General features: G+C 45.4%; 2 protein-coding genes across 2 annotated transcripts; both read right to left on the bottom strand.

The window, feature by feature from the left end:
- Window positions 2,243-3,889, bottom strand: LOC8060457 (nuclear poly(A) polymerase 4). The gene has a single exon (XM_002446963.1). The coding sequence runs from the start codon at window positions 3,887-3,889 to the stop codon at window positions 2,243-2,245; it is 1,647 nt and encodes a 548-aa protein (XP_002447008.1).
- On the bottom strand, window positions 7,666-24,843 carry LOC8071074 (DNA replication ATP-dependent helicase/nuclease DNA2). The gene is given in 35 exon segments (XM_021463295.1): window positions 7,666-7,988; window positions 7,990-8,118; window positions 8,406-8,525; window positions 8,947-9,081; window positions 9,815-9,888; window positions 9,961-10,000; window positions 10,120-10,257; window positions 10,372-10,464; window positions 10,545-10,622; window positions 10,859-11,010; window positions 11,096-11,165; window positions 11,327-11,494; window positions 11,592-11,696; window positions 11,780-11,852; window positions 11,954-12,075; window positions 12,165-12,239; window positions 18,446-18,676; window positions 18,754-18,888; window positions 19,007-19,063; window positions 19,132-19,242; window positions 19,317-19,377; window positions 19,474-19,529; window positions 20,333-20,488; window positions 20,777-20,842; window positions 21,254-21,330; window positions 22,211-22,307; window positions 22,413-22,523; window positions 22,720-22,852; window positions 23,082-23,143; window positions 23,226-23,279; window positions 23,382-23,582; window positions 23,666-23,731; window positions 23,825-24,004; window positions 24,201-24,332; window positions 24,414-24,843. Coding segments are annotated over 35 exon segments (3,861 nt in total). The 5' UTR covers window positions 24,684-24,843; the 3' UTR covers window positions 7,666-7,955.

Raw genomic sequence — 25,927 nt, 5'->3', positions numbered from 1 at the left:
GAGTGTTTTCTTTCTTATATATTGAGGCCTTATTTAGTTCCTAAAATATTTTGTAAAATATTTTACATTTTCTATCACATCGAATTTTGCGGTACATATTTAAAATACTAAATATAAATAAAAAATAACTAATTATATAGTTTACATGTAATTTACATGACCAATCTTTGAGCGTAGTTAGTCCATAATTAGATAATATTTATCAAATACAAACGAAAGTGCCACTGTTTTTATTTTGCAAAATAAATTGGAAGTAAACAAGACCTTAAAAAAAGAGTGTTGCAAGAGAGGTTGACATATGGGTCCCAAGGAGGGGTGGATTCCACAGTGATATAATAATTTTGAAATATGCATCCTTCTCTCCACATACACACACCAAACAAAAAAATTAGAAATGACACACATCTTTCCACAAAAAACACATGGTAAGATGATTCCATCTCAAATAAAAAAAGAAGAGATCATCCTATTCATCTTATTCCTTCCGGCATTCTTGTTGACAGTAAAGAGGAGTGGCGATTCTCCTAGAGCTTAGATTTTTTTTTTACGAAACTCAGTTACAGACATAGACATCCTATTGTCTTTGCACCATGACCAGGTAGAGTTCCCTAGCCACTGCGACCCCTCTTGGTCCTCCTCTGTCTTCGGCATTCTTGTTGATGGCAAAGAGGAGTGGCGATCCTCCTAGAGCTTAGATTTTTTTTTTTGCGAGACTTAGTTATAGACGCAGATGCCCTCTTGTCTTTGCACCACAACCAGGTAGAGTCCCTAGCCACCGCGACCCCCTTGATCCTCCTCGGTCTTTGGCATTCTTGTTGACAGTGAAGAGGAGTGGCGATCCTTCTATAGCTTAGATCTTTTTTACGAGACTCAGCAGACGCTCACAAATAAGAACACACACTAACCCCTATGAACGCACGTACGCACACCCTACCCCTATGAGTACCTCCGAAGAACCGAGTTGGACCGGCAAATCTCTCAAGATTGACAAAGTCATTACAGACGTCTCGCCGTTGACGGGCACATTGCCTACCACTGAAAAAACAATGTCGTTAAATCTTAGAATAAATCCAGAAAAATACGAGCCTCCGTGTTCCTCCTTTACAAGTTACTTTCTAGTTTAGCCGTCATAATGGTCTTTCTATCTTACCACTTTAACGTGTACTTCGACCGTCAACATCTCCCTCTGTGCTCTTTGCCTGTTGTGGCCTAAGGCCGGTCCAACCTAAAAGGCTGGTTAGTTTGGTCATTGATGTCACAAATCAAATTTAGTCTTTCTAGTCCGCTGCAAAAATGATGCATAAATTGAAAACAACTATCGTGAATAAGATTTGATAAAACCATTAGGAATATCTTTATTAAGTAATAACACAATTCAGAGCATCTATAAGAGATCTTTATATTTTTGTTTCCCAAAATATAGTGTTTACCGACTCCTAAATTAGGTTGAGGAAAAAAAGTCATCTTCAAGAGTTTTCTATATTTATATCCTAAATTTTTCTAGGCAATTTTTGTACAACTCGGTCTCATGTTTTGTATTATGAACCTGAACTTGTTTTTTTTACACGTTTGAGCTCTTCCATCCGTTCTCTCTCTTGCGTTTTTCTTACCTAAAACTTTGTCTTTCTTTCTTCCTATTAGATGGGCCGAGAAACTCACCCATATATACACGTTCGGGATAAGTTTTTGCTAGGTTGAGAAAGATGGAGAGAAGATAACAAACTATTAGAGATGATTTTTTTATTATTTTACTAAAAAATTAAGGATAAAAAATGTTGGAGATGATATGGGCTATCCCGATAATACAAGAATTTTACATCATTAGTAAAATTAATATCTTGCGACAGCCAGTGGTTCCTACCACTACAGTCCTACTACTCCAAGCATCGCGCTTCCTTTAGGGAGTGTTTGGGACTGCTCCATAAACTCCGTCATGGAGCAGCTTCACAAAAAACAAACTAGAGTTTGTGGAGTACCTCTCTCACAACTCTACCCTTTTTCCTCGAACTGAGTACGTGGAGCTGAAACCGTTTAACTAAAAAACGTAGAGCAGAGCTGAAAAATGTGGAGGAGAGCGGTCCCAAATTAAACACCCCCTTAATCCTCATCAATTGTAATCATGCATCGTCGTCGCCAGCATATCTACCGCCGATCTATCGATCGCCCTAAGATTAAGGCCTCGACTTCTCGACCTTGCCTTGGATTGGTGATCCCTGTATCTACTGGGAACGAACAACATTGCCTATGTTGGATGCAGCCTTGCCCTGCTGCTAGGTCTTCGGACGGAGTCATCGTCACAAGAGGAGGCGGATGACGACGAACACAACGTCGGCGACGAAGGTGAAGAATCGTCGTCGTCGCGCTTCCTCTTGAGCTCATGGATATTCGGACCACGAATCTTGTGCATCACGTATGGCGGCAGGTCCTTCCGCCGGACGTGCTTGACGGCCAACTCCAAGCCGGGCCTCCAGAACCTGTACGTGTAGACGTCCTGCAGGAACTCGTCCGCCGTCGCACGGAGGTCAAACTGCGGCTGCTGCCCTTGCGGCGGGGATGGCTGCTGTCGCTGCTGCTGTGGCTTCGACAAGCCCACGAAGAAGGACGACGCGCACCGCAAGCCGTGTGGCTCGGCGTCGTAGGCGCGCGGGTTCTGATGGCACAGCAGCTCGCCGAACGTGTCCCTCTCGACCTTGGCCACCAGCTGCCGCAGCCGCGACTCCACCCACCCCTTCCACTCCCGGAGCTCTTCTTCGCCGCCCGCCACCGTCGCGTCCACCTGCAGGTAGCTCTTGTGCGTCCTGAAGAACGGGAACGGCTGGAACAGCGCGCCCCAGCCGCGGTCGCCGCCGGCGGCGATCTCCTGGCACGCGACGTGGCCGGCCTGGATCTGCTCCTTGATGATCCGCTGGGTGGCCTGCGAGACGTTGTAGGTGCAGTTCATGCACGGGTACGCCGGCGTGATGACAGGCATGAGGTGCGTCCGGTCGCGCGGGTTCCTCCGCCCGTCCCAGACGGGGAGGCCAAGCTCGTCGTCGTGCTCGATGTCGCAGAGCATCACCGGGGTGGGCCACTTCCACTGGCTGAGCACCTTGAAGAAGCGCGACACCAGCATGCTGGGCGCGGCGTTGGGGTAGAGCTGGCACACGCGCGCCACCAGGATGGCCCAGGCCACGCCGCCGAGGAAGCCGGACACGTTGGAGTAGACGCCCCGCGCCTTGGCCCACAGCTTCACGCACCGCAGCGCCGTGCGGAACGCGGCGGCGTCGGGGACCAGCCGCAGGATCTCGTCGGCCACGCGCACGCCGTTCATGCTGCGGGCGGTGACGTGGTCCAGGCCGCGGAGCACGGCGCGGTCGCTCAGATCCAGGTCCCGGGGCACCACGGGGAGGTTGACGCTGGCGTAGACGAGGTCCACCTGCACGCCGCGGAACCTAAGCTTCATGACGGGGACGTGCGCGCCGGGCACGGGCTGCAGGTCCGTCACGGCCTCCGTCGCCTCGGCCAGCGCGCCGGCCAGCACACCGAAGAAGTCTTGGTCGCGGTCCACGAAGGAGGGACCGACGACGAGCGCGTCGATGTCGGAGCCGCCGCCGTGGACGCCGAGGCGGTAGGATCCGAAGGGGAGCAGCAGGGCGGTGGCCTCGTCGACCATGGCGTCGGGGTACCCATGCTTGAGCGTGAGCTGCTTCACCCAGCGGTCGACGATGCCCTGGAGGTCGCGCAGCACCTCGGCGCGGACAGCCGACTCCTGGGGGCTCTCGTACATTCCCGCTTCGCGCAGGACCTTCTCCAGCTCCGCCGTGGCCTCGAGGTCGGCCGGCGTCGGGCCAACCAGAGAGATGGGCTCGCCGAACATCTGCTGCTTCGGCTGGGAAGAAGCCATGGCCATGCCGTGCGTGATTGCGAGAGAGCGAGGGCCGGCGATCGTGCAACAAAGAATGAGCGTATACGAAGGATACCGTCTCCCTTTTAATACACTAGGAAGTATTTCCCCGTAGGCGCTGATCCGATTCCTGGTCGTAGTCGAACTGAATCTTGTCGCTTGTCGGAATCGACCACACCTGGTTCCCTCCGTCTCGATCAGATCTGGCCCCAAGTCCAGAATCGGATTCAGGGGCCGACCCAGCTCCTAGCATATATGCATACGGGTTTGCGTATAGGATCTTTTTTTCTATATATTACTCCTTCCATCACAAATTATAAGTCATTCCAAGAATTTTGGAGTGTTAAAGTATCTCAAGTTTAACCAAATTTATATGATAGGATAATAATATTTATGATATCAACTAAGTATCATTAGGTTCTTCATTACTTATATTTTCATAATATATCTATTTGATGCCATAAAACTTTGTAATTTTGTCTATAATTTTGGTCAAATTTGAAATGCTTTGACTCTCTAAGATTCTTGAAATGACTTACAATTTAAGATGGAGGGAGTAGTTCTTTTAGCAAAAATGTGTGTAGCTTATGGCTGAATTAAATTTATTAAAGGTAAACGTGTGTAAGGAGTCAACACGATAAAAAATAACAGTTTAAGCAATGAAATTAAATGATAACTAAACGCATGTACTAATTGTCTAATTATAAGTAAGCAACCTACATTCTTGTTAAGCATGTATCTCATATAGTGTCATGTAATCAAAAAAATATTTTGGGTTGAAAGATAAAAGTTGAATAGAAGCCTAATTATTTGTGGGCTATCGGAGGATTTGGCAATGCCATGTCATCAGTCAACACGGAGTCCAATAGTAAAATCTCGTGAGGGTTAGACGGACTAAAAATGCACCATCAACCACACATGTGGCACACAAATTGACTTATTGGCCATTTATTCTTTTTATGGCCCCACTTATCAGCTAGGACTAGGACCTACACAACACTCTACACCCTCCCTCTCTAGGACACAAATGAAAAAAAAGGAGATTTGATGAACCTTGTTAAATAGTTTGAAACCAGAGAACTGAATTTGTATAGACTCAATTATGCTATGACTACTTTGACACCCAAAGATCCTAAGTCCAAAACTCTTAAGAAGTTTAGGCCAATCGATTTGATTAATTGCATTTTTTATGTTTTTGCTAAAGCTCCAAACTACAGGTTGACAAGGGTTTGTTGATAGGTTAACTGCCTCAAACAGATATTCTTCCATAAAAGGCAGCTTTATTTTTAGAAAGTATGGTTGTTGCCCATAAAATTCTCCATGTGGTGCACAAAACCAAAGAAAGTGGCATCGTTCTGAATTTAGATTATGAAAAGGCATATGATAGAGTGAGTTGGGAGTTTCCCCGAGATATCTTGGAATCCATAGGCTTTGGTGACAAATGGAGAAGTTGGATTAGAAAAGTGTTGAAACACTAGGTCTATATATGTTAGGATCAATGATGAAAACAGTGTGTATTTCAAACCTAGTAAAGGTTTGAGATAGGGTGACATGTTGTGTGTTCTCTCTTTTTGTAGTTGATATCTTATTAGAATGCTTTACAAAGTAGGTAGACAAAACCAAATCATAGCTCTTATGTAGCAAATGGGGAAGGGGGTGCTTGGTATCATCCTTTAGTATGTTGATGGAATGATGGTACCCTTCTATTCTATAGAACAACTTTGAGAAAGCAAAAAACTAAAATGGTTGCCAGTTTGTTTTGAACAGATGTTTGGTATGAAAATAAACTATGATAAAAAGCGGTCCAATTACTATTAGTCTAGATAAGGATAGGTTCAATGAATTTGTTAAGCTCTTTTGTTGCAAAAAAGGTGAATTTACTATAAAATACTTTTTGGAGTCCCTCTTCACTTTACCAAGTTAAAGCGGGAAGACTTATAGCATGTGATAGACAAAATTATAAAGGATGCTCTCCTATGCTAGGAGACTTAACTCTTTTTAAGTCATGTCTAACAAGTACTCCCTCCATACCCATAAAACATGTCGTTTTGGACAATAACATGGTCTCCAAAGTTCAACTTTGACTGCTTGTTTTTTATAAAAATATTTATCAAACAGTGGTATAAATATATTTTTATAAAAGTATTTTTCAAGACAAATCTATTCATATGATTTTCATATTTTCAAACTCAACGACTTAAAAATTATTCATGATTTATATTCCCAATGTTTAACCCAAACCTTGTCTAAAATGACTTGTTTTATAGGTATGGAGGGAGTATACCTATTTATGTATTATTGACTATTGTTAAATTTTCAAGATCAGCCATTGATATAATTAACTTTCAAATGACACACTTTCTAGCAGAGGTCTGTGATGGAGAAAACTTGAGACTAACTTTTTATGAGGAAACAATGTTTCTGAGAGGCTAATGAATATAGTGGAAAATATTAGTTTGTCTTCTAAGGAAGAGCACTGAGCACATCATCTGGAGCTTGGTTATCTAGGTTTTTGTGCAGTCAGTATGGAAAATCTTAATTCCATCAAGAGTACAATTTTTTGTTTATTGCCTAACAAGACTTTTAACTGGGGAACAATCTAGCTAAAAGAGATCCATCCTGCTTGTTTTATTCAAAGATGGAACATGACTTGTCATTTATGTTAGTTAGCTTGGGGCATGACTTTGATTATATTGCACGTATTTGGATTGCTAACAAAAAAAACATGCAGTAACAAACAGTCTGCGGTGCTTTGATGCTATGTAAACTGCTGAATGAAATTTGCTTTCAAGAAGCAACTTGGTTCAGGGAAAAGAGCACGATGCTTGGATTACCGAAGATGGCTTGCGATATTAAGCCAAAGATTCCAGAGCTATTGTAGTTCATAGTAGAACTGGAAAGCAAAGGCTACCATTGCACAATGGCTGATGAGATTCAATCATTCAATGGAAACACAACCATCAAGATTAGAGCATTCCAGCAGTCCCCCAGTACCCTCTCCTACCCTATAAAAAACATAGTCCCCCAGTATCATCCTTTAAAGCATTCATATTGAGGGTAACTATGTTTTTTTTAAAAAAATTATCCAGCAACCAATATTTATGTTTTCTCTTCTTGAATAGGATGGGGATGTACATCTTCACCAAAAGCAGAGTTATCTTTTCCGTACACAAATGTGGCCTCTGTTCATATGGATATTTGGGAAGATAATATTATTAAACAACCGTAGATTTTTCCAATAGCCGTCAAAATAATATTAGGCGCCAAAGTCTGGATCAATAGAAAGAAAAGGGAGTCTTCTTTTTTCTCCTATTCCTATTTATTAGAAGGAAATCTATGATATAATAATATAGAGAGGAGTATTTTCTGTCTTGAGGGTTTTATTTGAAACCAAAACTGAAATGCCTCAATTTGATAAATTGACTTATTTCTCACAATCCTTCTAGTTATGCCTTCTCATCTTTACCTTTTATATTCTCTTTTTTAATAATAAGAGTGGAATACTTGGATTTAGCAAAATTCTCAAACTGCAGAACCAACTGCTTTGGCACGGCAATAGCCACTATTAAAGATAGAAGTAGAATATTAAGAAAACAGAGATACCCTTAGAGAGATTGAACAAGGTGTTGACAGTTTCCTAAAACTATGAATGTAATGATATGCTTGAGGACGGTCATTAAGCTGACTCTAAGGACATGTGTGAGGATAGTGGCAAGCGCGCTTAGAACACCAGCACTTTTGCTATATGTTTTCGCTTTGTGCGATATAAAGCAAGGGAAACATTTCTCTAAAAAAAAGGTGATGACTACCTCTAAATATCAAATGCCCTGGTTGATAGATACAATACATGCTGACACTGACCCAACTAGTGTCATTAATTAGTTGGGACCCCTCAATATTACACGTGAAAAGTATCACATGATACGGTGATACCTTTGCTATACAAAACCCAAGCTGTAGCTGTCTGGCTCTTGGCTACGCTTGCTATACATTTCCAATAACAAAATTTACAACATATTGTTATTTACAGCTTGGCCTTGCAAAAAACTACCAAATGCATCTACCGTATAACCTATTGTGCATTTAAACGAGAACCTTTAAGTTCTCAAAAAAGAATGCACATCCTTATTTGTCAGATCCAACAGGCCACCAATCTCAGCTACCTTGTCCACAAGAAGCCTCAGCAAAGGTATTGTTGAAAGCGTTCCACGTGACCCAACCATGATGAGCTTCTTCTGCAGCGTATAATCACGAAAACAAGGTAAAAATTTATCAAAATACAGAAGGCCTAAAAGAATTATGCCTGGCTTAACCAAGCTAGTCACATCTTTAGGCTTTTCAGTGAATTATCTATAAGTACAATAAAAGTGATTCAAACTTTTTTATCGTATCATGCTGCAAATCTCCATTACCCAAACAAAAAAGGACAATTTTGTCTAGTAAATAATGTTCAGTGCTGAAAGTCCATGATACTTCTTAAAAGAAGACAGCTTGGGGGAGAACCACATTCACTGCAAGTTACCTTTGCACGTGTCAACAGAACATTGATCCTGTGCCAATCGCCAAGCAGAGAAGAACCACTAGCCCTTGAGTTTGCAGTGGAGCGCACGAAAGATACTATTATACACTCCTTATCCCTGCCCTGAAACAAATTGAATTCTTCAGAAGACCATGCAGAGACCTCTTTTGGAAGACCAAGTTACAAACGTGACAATCAAAACCACAAACAAAAACAGGGTTGCTCTCAAACCTCAAATCTAGACTGTTTTCATTAGTGCAAGGACAAAACATAACAATGACCAGATGAAGCAACTATTTTCTAGTGCCAAAATATGGGCTATGTTTTCCAGTGAGAAACATGCTAATGACACTGATTCTTGAGTAAGCATTCTAAGCTTGGCTACTGGACAATATTACCAAAGCACAAAATACATAACTAATTGGGATGGGAATGCAACTAGCATGCTATTCCAAATAATTGTTAACACAGAATGTCACAGTCACTATATGCAAAACCAGCAACACAAGTTCAACATAATAAAAGACTCAGAATAATTGTCAACCTGGTATTTATCAATTGTGTGAACCTCAACCAAACCATCAGTGCATTGTTGAATGATATTCACTTGAGCATTATATGGGGTTATGATACCAATAGCATCTTGAGCTACACCCCTTCGTAGTAATTCTTTGATGATCTGCATAAAAGGCATAAATTTCACTAGAATAAATAACTAAATATATTTGTATCAGAAAGTTGGGGTATGTGTACGACATAAAGCACAAAGCCTATTAAGGGGATGTTTAGTTCCCCTTTTTTCCCAAAAAATTTTGGGTTTTGGTCCATCATTTTGCAAAATGGAACTAAACACCATGCAAAAATTTTGGCAAAACGATGGTTATTCTCCATTTTGGATTTTGGCCTCAAGAGGCCAAAAAAACCCAAAATGATCCTCAAGAGGCTCTCATGAGACAATAAATTCTGTATTTTGGATGGAACTAAACATGACCCTAAAAATTTTGGCATTTTGCATTCCACCATTCCAAAATAGTTGGCATTTTGCATTTTTTTTGAACTAAACACCCCCTAAATCTCAAGACAGTTCAGCGGAAACAGATTGACACCAACAAAAGTTAAAATTGACATTTTAGCACCCCTTCAGCCATACAGCCCAATTCACATCCAGACATATCTCAGTTGCTTAAAATATTGTTAACCCAGTAAGCACAAACATACATTTTGTCTTTTAGTTGAAGTGTGTATACCACTTGGACAAGACAAAAGAAATAAAAAAATTATTGTTCAAGAATACACAGAGCAACTGCAGGAGCACTCAGCCAGACAGCAGCAGCATGTAAGCAGACGTAGAGTGTAGATAGAGGTGTAAAATATGGTTCACTCAATACCACCACAAATAGATAACCACATACCCATGAAATAATGTGTGCTTCTGTAGGATTGTTCACAGTTCTGTGTTCCTTTGCCTCAAGTGCAGGTATTTGATCTGCAGAATTGCATGATTAGCCTTGAAGCTGAAAGCATCATACTGGAGTAACTAATTGAATTAGACAAAAACCTGTGTTGGCAAAGATCACAGCCTTATCAGGATTCAAGATCTGCAATTAAAAGTTGGACAGAAGTGTTAAAAAAGGATGCTGCTGAATTATGACCATCTCTGGGCCATGGAGTTTTCTAAACTGAGAAATCATGGAAATTTTAGGAAAAGGATTGTTACCTCTTCTAACTTAAAGTGCACTGGTTCCCTATGAGAAAACTTGAGTTTGGCATTTGCAATTTCCGATGAACCACAGCACAACCTATTGTCGTAAATCAACGAATTTGAGAGCTCCATGATACCAGATGACATACGGTACTACAACAAGGCAGTTACAAATAGTGAGTTCTGCTGGTACATGTGTCATCAACTCAGCAGGAAATAAGTACATTTAGTCAAGATCGTAATAAAAGATGGAGCATTAAGAAAGACCTGGCAACGCAGTGCTGAAATTGCCTGAGGATGTGCTTCTGACAACCTCCAAAATAAGCTGATGCCCATCCCATTTTCTCGGGCTTCAGAACTCTATAATCATGTAAAAACTTAAAACAAAGCAAAGATGGCATAAAAATGAGAAAACAGGTAATCAGCAAATAGGTAGATACCTGAACAAGTGGAGGAAGTTGATAATGGTCTCCTACTAGAACAAACTTTGTTGCAAGCATCAAAGGTCCCAGTGAAACCTGACAAGTTCAACAAAATAGTATGTAAGATAATATAAATGGACGAGGATATGGACATCTTTGGGGATCATTTTTACAGAATTTTCTGGTTAGGAATTCGTCTGTAAAGTTTTTAAAATAGTCCTCTAGTTAAATAGGCAGCATTAATTTTCTATTATATCATTTAACACCAAACTAACAAACATTGCTACTTAATCAACCAAAACAATTACCAACTATTCCAAGTTTGTCCTTACCGGCAACGTAATTTGTCCAGCTTCATCCATGATACATGTGTCAAACTTCTTATGTGCTAGTAAAGGATGATACATTCCCAAGCAAGTAACTCCAACAACCTGCACTTGCTCCATCCTTGCTTTAATGGCATCAACTGACTGTGCCTCAGTTGCTGTTCCACAACAAAAAAATAAAAATAAAAAAAATCAGTTTTTTTCTAAAAACTGCAGGTACATTCATAAAGTTTTAGTTCTGACTTGACAAGCAGTGGGCCCTGACATCAGGATGTACAGAATCAGGCCTTCCTATCCGAATAAAATCCACACCCTACAACAATATGAGGCATTAATCAGAATAAAGTGTATTCAAGTTGTAGTTCATTACAGTTGATTGCTCAAGGTAGCTGGCAAATGTTGCGCACTGGAATACAATTAATTGGATTGAAATGCGAGCAAAAGTACAGACTACATTAAGGGAAGAACTCAAACCTCAGTCTTCAACTTCATGAGCAGTGTATCAATAGCCGAGTTAGTATATGAAGTTAGCAAAATAGATTCCCCTCTTATCAATAATGACTTCACAGCATGCACCATTGTGTATGTTTTGCCTGTTCCAGGCATTCCTAAAATAAGAGCATAATCCTTTGCTCCTAGAATCTGAAAGCAAAATATGCATTACTTTGCAGAGTAGACAGCTAGACATCAATATCCAGACTACAGAAGGGGTGAAAAAGTGAAAGAGCAAAAAAATTACTTTATGCAGTGATCTTTGTTGGTCACCATTCAAGTTTGGTAGCGACCTTATATATGGTAGTGCAGGATCTTGGCTAAACAGTCCTCCGCTATCAAACCTGGGCGCCTACAGTACAGACATCCAAATTAGGAAACTCCAGACAAGAAAAAAGGGTGTCGTTAAATGAATATAATCGAGTATGAACAGACCTCAAGGTCAACAATCAACTTGCGTAGTTGAGTGTTTTGTGGATTCTGAGCAAATAGTTGGACAAGGTTGAGTCTAGCAACATTTCAAAGTGAACTCAAATTAGAAAGGTTGGACTTTTGTGAATCACCCATCATCAAAAGGGTGGAAGGAATCAAATAAAAACAAGGGCTAACCTCATTATTGCAAATGAAGAACTAAATTCATCCTTGTCTATCCGCCAAATTTCGCGTGTCAGATCCTGTCGCTCTGACAAGGAATTGCTATCTGGAATTCTCAAACGACGTGGCAAAGAGACCTAAATAGATTCAATTGGAAATGCTTATATTCAACCTAACAAAATTAAATGGACAAAATAGCTGAAGGTTTGTTATGGTCAAGTAATACCGTTATGAGGGAGTGACTTATTTCTCTTATAGATCCATTTGCAACTGCTATTCTCCCAGACTGAGTGCTAAGCACCTAACAAAGCAGAAGACATTATAAATATAAGACTTTACTATGCTGTTAAAAATATCAGTGGCAATGTCCATGCACCATCATTACAGGGCACTCCCTAACCCAGTGCGTACCTTGTTAGTCGCTGGATCCTTGCTCTAGGTGTGAGCAGGATCCTTACTCTCATTGAGAGGATAGCACACTGAGTTGGGGCAATTTTCTGGGTTTATTTCTCACACAATGCTATACCAACCTGAGGGGTTGGGGATACATATTTATAGGGCTGCTAACCAGCCAGCATATGCCAAGATGCTAGTCTAAGATGCTAGTCTAAGATGCTGTCCTACAGATGCTAACTGCTGTCCTAAAAGCAGTCAAGATGCTGTCCTACAGATGCTAACTGCTGTCCTAAAAGCAGTCAAGGATGCTGTTCTACACAAGGACCATGTGCTGCCTACTGCAGCCCACAACCACCAGCCAACAGAGACTTATCCATCATTCTCCCCCTAAGTCTTGTGTGGCTCCTTGTGGGGTATCTGAGCCATCCCGATCCTGGCGCGAAGTTCCTGGAACTTGACTCGTCCAAGGGACTTGGTCAGAAAGTCGGCGAGCTGGTCTTGGGTGTTGATGTAGTTGGCCCGAACGCCCCCTTCCTCCAGGCAGCTCCTGATGAAGTGGTACCTCACCCGGATGTGCTTGCTGCGCTCATGGAAGACTGGATTCTTCGCCAAGGCCAAGGCGGACTTGCTGTCCACCCTGAGCTCCACTGCCTCTGCGTCTCTGCCAAGGAGATCACCAAGCAGCCGAGCCAGCCACAGAGCCTGAGTAGAAGCGGTAGTGGCTGCGATGTATTCTGCCTCGCAGCTGGACAGAGCCACCACCTGCTGCTTGACCGACTGCCAGCTGATCGGACACTTGCCGAGGAAGAAGAGCGTCCCGCTGGTGCTCTTGCTCGTGTCGATGTCGCCGGCGTGGTCGCTGTCACTGTACCCGATGAAATGTGCTGCACCGGGGCACCTCGGGTAGTGCAAACCGTAGTCGGAGGTGCCCGCAACGTAGCGGAGGATCCTCTTCACGGCCTGCTGGTGCTCCGTCGTCGGTCGCTGCATGAACCGGCTGACGTAGCCGACGGCGAACGCCAAGTCCGGTCGCGTGTGGACAAGGTAGCAAAGGCTGCCCACAATGCGCCGGTACTGCGTCGCGTCCACCTCTTCCTCCGTACTCTCCCGACTCAGCCTCAGCCTCTCCTCCATAGGAGTGTGGGCTGGGTTGCAGCCGGTGAGACCGCCCAGCTCCACAATGCGCTTGGCGTAGGCTGTCTGGCGGAGAGAGGTGCCGGAGCTGTCCTGGTGGACCTCGATCCCCAGGTAGAAAGAGAGAGGGCCCAAGTCGCTCATCTGGAAGGTCGCCCTCATCTTCTCCTTGAACACCTCGATCTCCACCTCCTCGGTGCCGGTGATCACAAGATCATCGACGTAGACACCCACCAGCAGGGCCTTTCGTCCCCTGCCCCGCCGGTAGATGGCCGCCTCGTGCGGGCTTTGCTCGAAGCCCATCCCCTTCATTGTGGAATCCAGTTTGGCATTCCACGCCCTCGGTGCCTGCCGCAAGCCATAGAGGGCCTTGCGCAGACGAAGCACCTTGCCTTCCTTGCCGGGAATCACAAATCCCGGCGGCTGGTGCATGTAGACCTCCTCCTTCAAGTCGCCGTTAAGGAACGCCGACTTGACATCCATGTGATGGACACGCCAGCCCTCCTGGGCAGCTAGCGCAAGGAGAAGTCGCACGGACTCCATCCGTGCTACGGGGGCGAAGGCGTCGTCGAAGTCGACCCCCTCCTGCTGCACGAAACCTCGTGCCACCAAGCGAGCCTTGTGCTTGACGATGGCACCGGCTTCATCCCTCTTCAGCTTGAACACCCACTTAAGGGTGATCGCGCGGTGACCACGAGGGAGATCAGCGAGCTCCCAAGTGCGGTTCTGCTCGACCGCGTCCATCTCCTGCTGCATCGCGGCACGCCATGCCGCGTCTCCCTCTGCCTCAGCGAAGGAGAGAGGCTCACCGTCCTCGTGTGCCAGGTGCAGCTCTGCCTCGAAGTCGTGTACCGCTAACCCAGGGACACGTTGGTTACCGAGGATGTTGTCCATGGTGCAGTAGCGTAGAGGCTCATCGTCGTGGTAGGCGTCGACGCGATCCTCGTCGCCAGACAGTGGAGTGGCGAACTCCACCGAACGCTGACGGACCAAAGCTGCTGGTGCCGACCTTGGAGTTGCCGGTGCCGGTGCAGGAGTGCGTGGTGTAGCCGGTGGTGTTGGACTCGCTGGTGGTGAAGGCGGTGGTGGGCTCGCCGAAGCTGATGGCGAGCTGGGTGCCGAGGAGGGCGAGCTCGGTGAGGACGAGCTGCTAGCTCCCCCCGGCTCCCTCCAAGTGGACGTAGTCGACGACGAAGTCCCTGAGGGTCGAAGCCGAGCCGTCGTCCACCGCCTTGTCCCAAGTCCAGCCTCGCCCTTCATCGAACACGACGTCCCGAGAGATGCGGACGCGCTGTGTCACAGGGTCGAGGATGCGGTAGGCCTTGGCGCCCTCCGCGTAGCCGATGAACACTCCTGGAGTGCTCCGGTCGTCAAGCTTGCCGACGTGAGTGAGCTCCTTGGCGAACGCCAGACAACCGAAGATGCGGAGGTGACTCACCACCGGCTTGCGCCCGTGCCAAGCCTCGTACGGCGTCATGCCGTCAAGCGCCTTGGTGGGCGAGCGGTTGAGGAGATGGACAGCGGTCATCACCGCCTCTCCCCAGTAGATCGCCGGCATCCCTCTCTGCTTGAGGAGGGCGCGGGCGGTGGCGACCACCGTCTGGTTGCGGCGCTCGACGACGCCGTTCTGCTGCGGGGTGTACGGCGCGGTGAAGTGGCGCTGGATCCCCTCGTCGGCGCAGTGCGCCGCGAACTCAGCCGCCGTGAACTCGCCGCCGTTGTCCGTGCGCAGCACCCGAAGCTTGCGGCCGCACTCCTCCGCAGCAGCTTGGTGGTGCTTGATGGCGTCCGCGGCTGCCCCCTTGGTGTCGAGGAGGACAGCCCACATGTAGCGGGACGCGTCGTCGACGAGGAGGAGGAAGTAGCGTCGTCCTCCAGGTGTAGCTGGTGTCACGGGGCCGCAAAGGTCGCCGTGCACGAGCTCCAGCTTCTCCTTGGCGCGGAAGCTTGCTTGGCGGGGAAAAGGCAGCCGTCGCTGCTTGGTGAGGACGCAGGTGTCGCAGAACTGCTCCACGTGGTCGACACACGGCATGCCCTGCACCATCTCCTTGTTGCCGAGCTGCTTTAGGGCCTCGAAGTTGAGGTGCCCAAAGCGCTCGTGCCACCGCCAGGCTTCATCGTCTCGCCGAGCTGCAAGGCAAAAAGGTTGCGCCACCTGTACGTGAAGGACGTAGAGGCGGTTGCTCCCCCTGTTCACCTTGGCGAGAAGTCGGTGACGAGGATCCCAAATGCGAAGCACGCCGTCCTTGATCTCCACGCGCGAGCCATTCTCATCCAGCTGTCCCAAGCTGATGATGGAGTTCCTCAGCGCGGGGATGTAGTAGACGCCGGTGAGCAGCCGATGCTCACCATTCTTGGCGACGAAGATTACGGAGCCGGCGCCCTTGATCTCTACGGCGGAGGCGTCCCCGAACTTGACGGAGCCTCGAACGTTGGAGTCGAGCTCGGAGAAGAACTCCCGCCGGCCTGTCATGTGGTGGGTGGCGCCGGTGTCGAGGCACCACCCATCGATCTTGTTGCTGCCGCCGGACCCGCTGCTGAGGAGGGCGTGTGCCTTGGCCTCGTCGAGGTGGAGAAGAGCCGCTGCAGCCGGTGCTGCTGGAGATGGCTCGGCGCTAGCATGTGCCATGAACAGAGCTGGCTGCTCCTCCTCCGCCTGCGCGACGTGGGCCTGGGCGCGTCGTGGCTGCCTGCAGTCCTTAGCCCAATGGCCAGCAAGACCACAGTTCCTGCAGCAGTCATCTTGTGCCGGCTTGGGTTTTTCGGCGGCGGCGCCTTGGACACCTCCGCGGGCGCCTCCGTTGGCACGCCCTTGCGCCCCGGCCTGGGCGCCTTTGCGTGACTTGCCGCGCTTGCCACGCTTGCGGCTGGCTGCTGCAGAAGAAGGCTCCCCCTTCTTCTTGTCACCTTGCCCGGCAGCCCACTGCTCCCGGGTGAGAAGGAGCTTGGGCCCCGAGGAGGGTTGTGGCTCGTCAATGTCGACGACCTTGAGGCGACCTATCGCCTCCTCGATCGACATCGTGGAGAGGTCTAGCAGGGACTCGATTGAGCGAGCCATCTGCTTGTACTTCTCGGGGACGCAGCGGAAGAGCTTCTCGACAGCTCTCTCCTCGCTGTAGGTGTTGTCACCAAACTGCACCACTTTCCGCAGCAAAGTGTTGAGACGGAGAGCAAAATCATCAACGTCCTCACCTGGCTTGAAGGCCAAGTCCTCCCACTCCTTGCGGAGTTGCTGCAGTGTGGACTTGCGGGCGCGATCACTGCCGATGCGTGCTGCAGCAATGGCGTCCCAAGCATCCTTGGCAGTCCGCTTGCTGGTAAGCGAGAACTGCATCTCGGTCGGGACTGCAGCGATGAGGGCATTCAGTGCCCGTCGATCCTGGTCGTAGTCGACGTCGCCGTACCGGACTGCCTCCCACATGTGCAGCACCTGAAGTCTCACCTTCATCACCGCAGCCCACTCAACATAGTTGGTCTTGGTGAGGGTAGGCCACCCACCACCAGGGCCAACGTCCCTGGCAACAGCCTGGTACCCGTGGTAGCCACGGTACCGATCCGGGGAGAGAGAGCCACGCGGCCTGCGAAGGCCGTGCTCTCCCTCGACCCGTCCACCGCCGTTGCCATGTGCGCCTCCTCCAAGAGCGTCGCCGGCTCCACCACGGTACCGGTCCGGGGAGAGAGAGCCACGTGGCCTGCGAAGGCCATGCTCTTCCTCGACCCGTCCACCGCCGTTGCCGTGCGCGCCTCCTCCAGGAACGCCGCCAGCGCCTCCACGCCTGTCTGGACTGCGGCCACGCTCGTGGGCGTGCACAGCTGCCCACTGCGCCGCTCGCCGGCGTGCTGCATCTCTCTCCAGCAGCTCTAGGTCTGGGTCAGCACTGTCATCAGCAGCGATGGAGCTGCTGTGACTGCTGCGCAGGTCCTCAACCTCCGCTGCCGCTGCACGCGCTGCATCTGCAGCTGCTGCTGCCTCCACCTCCGCTCTGGCTGCTGCCAGCTCCGCTTGGGCCAGCCTCGACGCCCTCGCTGCTGCTGCAGCGGTCGCTGCCGCTGCTCGCCTGCGCTCCTCTGCTGCAGCGAGGTCGGCCTCCTGCCGACGCCGCGCGCTCGAGGTGCCCGAGTGCTGAGACTGCCCTTCTGCGGCCATGGCGCGCTGCTGCGCGGAGAGCAGAGGCAGCCGGAACAGCTGCTGCTGCCAGCCGGGGCTGCTGCGAGGCAGGGAGCTCGACTGGAGAAGGGATTGAGCAGGAAATGCTTAGGCTACAGGATACTACGGCTCCGATACCACTTGTTAGTCGCTGGATCCTTGCTCTAGGTGTGAGCAGGATCCTTACTCTCATTGAGAGGATAGCACACTGAGTTGGGGCAATTTTCTGGGTTTATTTCTCACACAATGCTATACCAACCTGAGGGGTTGGGGATACATATTTATAGGGCTGCTAACCAGCCAGCATATGCCAAGATGCTAGTCTAAGATGCTAGTCTAAGATGCTGTCCTACAGATGCTAACTGCTGTCCTAAAAGCAGTCAAGATGCTGTCCTACAGATGCTAACTGCTGTCCTAAAAGCAGTCAAGGATGCTGTTCTACACAAGGACCATGTGCTGCCTACTGCAGCCCACAACCACCAGCCAACAGAGACTTATCCATCATACCTTGTATGGATGATTGATATTACTTAATATACCACAGCAGCAAAAGTTTAAATCGGTATCACATTTTATTATCTTAGGATTAGGATGAACATGTTACTAAGATTATCGATACCTCTTTGTTCTTACTAACTTCAGTTAAATGATGGTGAAAACAGTAAAAATGCCCTACATTTCAAGATAATTGTTAGGAATTAGGACAGCATATACCCTATAAAAGTCTTATACAAAAGAAACAATTGTAAGTATAAGTGTTTTAAGAGGCATGAAATAACTCATAAGTCATAACAGTTACTTGTTCCATACAGCAAGTGAATAAGACTTACCACAGGATCACCAATTTTGAGGCTGAAATCTAGGCTGTCAAATTGAGTGTCTAACTGATCAGCTGTTTCAGACTGCATCTTTTGCTGGACAAAATTATATATGTATCTTGTGCTTTTTCCTGAAGAATCTATTGAATGCCCATTTTTTATGTCAAGAACAAAATAAGGTACAGCAGAGTTCCCACTCCGAGAGTTTGAATTATGAGGCTGGAAAATGTTCTTCTTTTTTACCTGAATTTAGCATAATCTGAGATTAAGCAAAAGCACATAAACTTCAGTTCCACAGCATAATAGACAAACTAATATACCTGAGAAACTCTAGCTTCAAGATCGATCAATCTATCCCAATGTTTAAGAAAACTATGATGCGCGACTGTTAAGTGATTTACAAGGTTATCAAATAGATCACCAAGCCCACTAGTTGTAGCATTGCCTCCATGTGCCTGTTAGAACATGTATATTTTATGTAATTATATAGTTTCTTCTCAACTGACAAAGACTTCCAAGAGTACCATAAAAGAAAATATTCATGTACCAAAAGAAAAGAGAGGAAAATCAAACCTTGTGATATATGGTACAAGAAATCAGGTGTCGACATCCATTACATGTTGATGGGCTCTGAAAAAAAAAGGATTTAAATTAACTTCTCACTAATGAATCCGATACAAATAAGTTTCCACTTCCACCTGTAACATTGGAGGAAAACTCTGTGAAATAGATGCCTTCAAGATCTCGGTAGCAAGCTCGTTGCGACGCATTATTAGCCCAATTAAATCAGCCCTCTTTACTTTAATGCCCTTAAGAAAATAAGGAAAATGGATAAGAATGGGGTACACTAGCATGCATTTTTAGTATAATCTTACAATATTACCAATGTCTGGTCTGTGTGAAGATAATAAAGAAGGCCCAAGTCAATATCCTCATTCAAGTATCTGAAAAGGACAATGTAAAACCACAAAGGGTTAATGGAAAAACTGCAGAACCCAGGATCACAGATAAAAACCTTAAACGAAATAGGTAGGTTATACCTCTCTGTCATCAACAGTGTGTATAATATCACCTGAGCAGAGTGTTCCATAGCTGTCTGCATATAGATAAACGCTTGTGAATGGCAATACTACACAAGTAAATGAATATATGAAAGGAACAAAAAATGAATAGGCGGAGTAGGTTAGGTAGATGGCAACAAAAGAAAGTAAACAAATATAACAAAGCCTGCTTTTTCAGAAAGAGTAGTAATGCTAAACATAAGTTGAAGAATTTGAACTTGGTATAAAGCACAAGGAATCCAACATAACTCTGCATGTAGTGATTATGGAAACAAAGAATGACCTTGTGGAAGTACAAGAAAGATTAAAATGCCTGTTATTCAGTGGTTGCTACTTAAGGACTGGGTGACACTATGTAGTTGACAATGATTTATGGGCAATTGATAATAGTTTGTATTGCAAGTGGAGTGCAGTACTGCAGAATCTATTTAAGTATGCAATCAGCAACCAGAGAGTAAAAAGAGACTACTTCAGGACTGCTCCATAAGAAAGACTAAGAATAAACTCATCAATTGCAGTAGTTGAAAGCCTTGTTTGCATGTAAAAATTATATGAAAGTAAGATAAAATCAGCAAAACGTCCCCAAGAGAAACTCAGTTGAGACTTTGCAGTAAATACTGAATCTCAATTCTGAACACTGTACTAGGTTATCAGCCCCAACAACAGTATGGCTTAGTAGGTAAATGTCGACAGTTTCAGAATGTCATGACAAAAAATAATGCCAGCAGGATGCCTATCCTTGTGATTGAGTCATTTTCCTTAGTGACCAAATAAATAAATCATGCCAAGAATAGACATAAACATGCATTCTCATTGGTATCCAAGAATATGAGCTTACCTGGCCACTAGTTCCTTTACCAGTTTTGAACTCTAGTGGCATTATTCTATCATATGAACCACCATTTCCTGACTCGACTCTTGATCTAACAGAAGCATCGATAACCCCTTTCAAACCATATCTTGGCGCCCATGCCATTTCCTCAATATCCATCACCTATGGCACATGTGGATTTCATTTTATTTAAAGGGAGAAACAATGATGCTTGGTACATCTATGGTAAGGCACAAGATCTAGCCAGAAAAAAAAAAGTACATGGGGACAATGCAAATTTTGATTGATAGAAACCATAAAGAAAACATTGAAGCATCAGCACAATATGCACTGCTTTCTTTTGATAGAACGCACCATGAAAGACATGGTACTGATGCATACACCAAAAAAACAGTCAAGCTAAGGTAAGAAGTCTGTTATAAACTATTGTAAGCTAAGTATTATTCCTACCTCAGTCACTCCAACAGTCTTTCTCCCTTCGTTATGTCCAAAATCAACATTAGAACACTTTGAACCCTGAAAGTGCAGTTTATCATTACGAAACAATCAAACAATTAATCATATGGTCATATATAAAGTGCAACAGCTTCAAGGTATATGTTCCGCCAATGATTATGCATAAGCTGAGATACCTTCTCTTGAAAACTATAACAGCTGTTTCAGATTTCCAAGCATTATAATTTTGAAAATAAACTAGAATAACCTATAATGGAATGCTACTTTTTAACACAATCAGGAGGAAGTATATGGATTCATGGTGCAATTGTATAAATTCCCGCACAGAGCGGGAGCTCTCTGCACTGGGTACGCCCAGATTTCCTTTAGAAACTACATAATGTTCAGAAATCATTGAAACTACTGAAGGATAGAAACAAAGTAGAGTTACTTGTCTCTAATCTAAAAAAAGCAGGTTCTGTTATTTTGTACCTTTAAGAAACACTTGTACCAATTCAACATTTTGGGGATAGCTTCAATGAGCGTGGAGTACATGTTGCTTTCATTGGCTGCATATTATAAGAGAAAAGTATGAGCCAGCAAGTTGCTCTGCAAAAATGGTATATCCCCCACCCTCACCCCCACGGCCCCACAAGGGCTGGATAAAAAGACAGCTCAGCTCCGCAAGATAACAAGCCACGGCTCATTATCTTAACGAGCCAGAAAGACCAGCTTGGCTCGGCTCGTTTACAACTCAAGCTGGCTCGTTTAGGTAATAAAAATCACAGAAAACACATCTGTACATTTATCTAAAACTTGGGAATAGTAATAATACAAAAGCAACTCAACCATAAGCCCTAAATCAAATAAATAGATTAACACATACTAACATATACAACTGCAATATAGTACTATATACCATACATCCACGGCTTATACTTCATACCATATCATACATGATGCACCCATTAAGGAATATCCATTTAAAACAAAGTGATAGCATCATAGTACGTACAAGTCTCCAAGGTCCAGGTCCAGCCATCGACCAATTGCAATGTGCAAGACATCAAGTTATACAGAACTCAGAACTGATATAAATTTAAGGCCAACAACTTTGTCTCTTAGGCTAGCGAGCTGGCTCGTTAACTACACGAGCTGGAATGTCGGATTAGCTCATTGAAAAATATAAACGAGCCAAGTTGACCCGAGACAAGGGAGCTGTCGAGCTGCTAGCTTTTCGTCCAGCCCAACCACCCAAACCTCCCTCCGCGGGGGGCAGAAAAAACATACATAGCCATTTCTCAAAACCAACATTGGAGTAGAATGTAAGCACCTATGTTGATTCAAAATGAAAAATGGTAGATTGATCAAATATGCTCACAAAAAAAATCCTAGCGATTCTGTTATTTAGCTATGATAAAGTTGGCATTTTTTTGTCCAGAATCCTACCTCCACATGCATATAAAGTCTCTATATTTTTCAGAAGAACTTCCTTTGCTTCCTGTTCCAAGAATTGCCGTGAAGGAGCATCCTTGAGTAGCCCAGCCTGACACAAAAGCAAAAAGAATGTCAGGAATGCCCACAATTGCTGTATTAATTGACACAAAATTTCTAAGTAATAACTAAAATTGACATATTTAGTGTAGACAACCTGAAAGACTTGGTGAAGCAGAATACCAGTCAACGCGCTGGTAGAATATTCATTGCCTTTTAGTCGGTCATCAAGAACAGACCTTCTTGGACAATGGAAGCTAGAAGCAACCTAAAATACACTGACTATCAAAATATGCAGTAGGAAAAAAACAGATGAATACATGCTTTAGTTATTAGAATTTTTTAGGATAGTTTATGGTTAGGCCACAGACCCACAGTAATCTGTTCTGTGATTCAGATTAATGTAGTTGTTGGAGTATGTATATGTATTAAAATTTTACCAGAACACAAGTGATAGTACTAACCCGTGTCCCAGAAATGAGTAGCTCTGGATGGACAATAACAAGATTATTGTCATGATCAACAGTACATTTTCCTTGGTCACTAAATTCTCCAATGACATTTACAGTATCACCAGGCCCAACAATACTGTGGAACCTGCAACAGTAGGAGCAGAAAGTTCAAAGGAACTGATGGTGGTAGTAAATGCTGCCTATACAGATAACATTTCTTAAGAATCATGCAACCTATATTCAATAAGCCTTAATGGTGTGCAATTGCAGTAAACACCAGAGACTTAAGTCAGGAATTTAAGGAAAGCCAAAAAGTTGTCTTATTGGAGGGGTGTGTATGTACTGTAGGGGGGGGGGGGGGGGTCTGTACTAACCACTCATCACACAGATGCACGGCACATTCTTTCCCAGAGTGTTCATTCAGCAGACGCAGAATCTGGCAAAACAATCAATGACTTGCAGAATAAGAAACACAATCACGCATTTATCTCATGCGTAAAGGTAAAGAAGGCAAACACCTTAACAGGATAGCGATCACACGATGAATCATCAGCTTTATGTTTTTCTGACACCTGAAAGGTAAATTAACACACAATGACACAAAACTCTTATTTTTTTCACTATAGGAGAGCTGTTTGGCATCAACTTAAACCAAGAGGAGGAAGCAGGCAAACCTCCAAGACAAGAAAACTATTGAAGGGTGGAGCATTAATGGTTTTCTTGGATGGGATAGTTAAGTCACCATCAGCAACAGGAGAACAGCTATTGTTGGTATTATCCTTGTTTGTGGCTTGCCCTCCTTTATTTCCAGGATCAACAGGCAATTCTTCTTCCATGATTGCATCCTCTACTTGGTCTAGAAGATCAAGTAATGCCTGTGATGAAAACAATTTGACTCTAAGCTGAATTTTTCTGAAACAACTAGTACTCTAGTTCTTGAGGATCGCATCTAGTTCACCTTTTTGTGCTGCCCTGCTCCCAATGGTTCGAGACCTCCCTCAAAAGTGACACCACTGCTCAGTTGCTGCTCAGGGGACAAGAAGGTTACTGATCGAAATGACTGGCACTCACATTTAGCTGACAACATGCACTATAACAAAGCGCATAACCAATGTACCTCATTGCAGCCATAGGAAAGTGATGGTGGGGTCCGAAATGGACTCTGAGTATCCTCCACACCATCACAACCAACTAGAGCAGATCCAAGAACTCCTGAATTACGCCCCAAAGTATTACACCTTGACAAGCCCAATGGAGATGAATGCCACTTCTTCATAGCCTCAAGGGAGGAATTTTTCTACCATGTCAATCGCACACAAGAAGCACAAATCAGAAACCCATCAATGAGAATTTTATCTACCACATCAACTGGCCGTACACTAACTCCAGCACATCTGCACATGCAGTAAAATCGGAAATACAGGCATCCTCGGTGCAAATAGCGCAAGCGTGTATAGACCCATACTTGCGCAAAAGAACCGCAGAATTAGTACCTCGCTTGAGTACGGATGAGGTGTCATCCCGAGAAACTGCTTCGACTTCGCCGTACCAAAGCGATGGTTCACCGGCGAGATCTTCCAAGTCACCACCTCCGCGGCCCCATCGTCCTGGCTCTGCTTAATCAGCTGGACCGCAAGAACCCATCAGATGAAAGAAAAGAGTCCACCCAAACTGCATCAAAGCAGACGGCGGCTGCTAACGCTCACCATTCCGGGAGAAAACCTGACACGCTTCGGCGCATGCGTCTTGGTGACCTCCGGCGAGACCTCTGAGGGCTCCTCCTCGGGCGGCGGCGGCGGAGGAGGAGGAGGAGGGGGAGGCGCGGGGAGGTCGGACTTCTGGCGCTTGGCGTTCTGGGAGGCCTGGGTCTGGCGCTCGAAGAAGTGGAGGATGCCGAACTTGGCGGGCTGCGACGGCTGCGATGGCTGCGGCTTCTTTGAAGAGGCGGCGGCGGCGGCGCGCCTCTTCGGAGGCATTGGGGATTAATGGATAAGGGATGGGCGCTATGGATTTGGGGCGGGTTCTCGGCGAGCCGGAATGGCGGCGGCGGCGAAATGGGGGATCGGATTGGGGAGGGAAAGGGAGAAGAGGGGAATGGAGAGTTGGAGACGAATAGGCAGTGCACTGGGAACTGGGAGGCGGGCGGAGGTGGGAAGGAAATTGGAGTTCCCGCGCGGAGCAAGTTTTTTTTATCACAGAAATAAATCGCGCGGAGCAATTTTGGCGATGCGGAATGGGCCGGATTATCGGCTTTCGGAGGAGCAGAGGCTCCGAGGGCTTGTTTCAATGCATGGAAGCCGCCTTTCGGCCTATTTCACATTTCATGGCATCTCTCCAAGCAGTTCCCAAGGCCCACGGAACATCTTAGCGCCATGCCTTGGTGCCGTTTCCAAAGCCCACTATTCCTCAGGAAAAGAACATGAGTGTTTGTGAGGCCCATTTGAATCAGCTAGAAATTATCAAAACCGTTTTTCTTCTTTTAGATAATCAAAACCATTTTTCTATCACCATTTTAAGTTTAACTAAATTTATAGGAAAAAACATCAATTAGTACATGAATAAGTATAATATAAAAAATATTTCATGATAAATCTAATAATACTTATTTAGTATCACATCAATATTTTTTTCTAGCTTAGAACATGAGTTGTTTTAGAGCAATTTCAAGAGACTATATGTATATCCTTCCTAATTCTTAGGAATCTAGACTCTGGTAAAAAAATACCCTCCAGTGGACTCTTTATATACTTCTCTAATTGTTAGGAGTATAGATTTTGTATGAAAAAAAACTCCAACAAACTATTTAATTGGATATCTAAATATAGACGTCCACTATTTTGTATTTCTCGCTAACCAAAGATGGAGAACAAGAATAACTCTTTAGAGTATAGAATATAGAAAAGCTTACGAAGACCGAAGATATGGAAAAAAACAATTTTGCTCGAGTGATTCTTCAAATGATGATTTAAAGAGTGAGTTTTAAAAATATTGTTGAAGATGTTCCTAGAACCGGAGTAAGTACATGGCACTATCATATCGGAGACGTCCAAAGGATGCAGCCTGAGATAGCACGTGTTGTTCGGCAGCGCAAGGCTAGACCGGATTTGCAGCTAGAAAACCGAAGGCATTGCAGTCAAGACGACCAATCCGACAGGCCAGTTGGAGAAAGAGAAAGGTAGACAATTGTCTTGCGAGTTGCGACGACGCTAGTAGCCTCGAC

Source organism: Sorghum bicolor, chromosome 6 (assembly GCF_000003195.3).
Source record: "Sorghum bicolor cultivar BTx623 chromosome 6, Sorghum_bicolor_NCBIv3, whole genome shotgun sequence".
Lineage (NCBI taxonomy): Eukaryota > Viridiplantae > Streptophyta > Magnoliopsida > Poales > Poaceae > Sorghum > Sorghum bicolor.
This window is presented reverse-complemented; position numbering and strand designations above follow the sequence as displayed.

Excerpts from the sequence above, each read along its gene's own strand:
- LOC8060457 (XM_002446963.1), bottom strand. The coding sequence starts at position 3,889 with ATGGCCATGGCTTCTTCCCAGCCGAAGCAGCAGATGTTCGGCGAGCCC.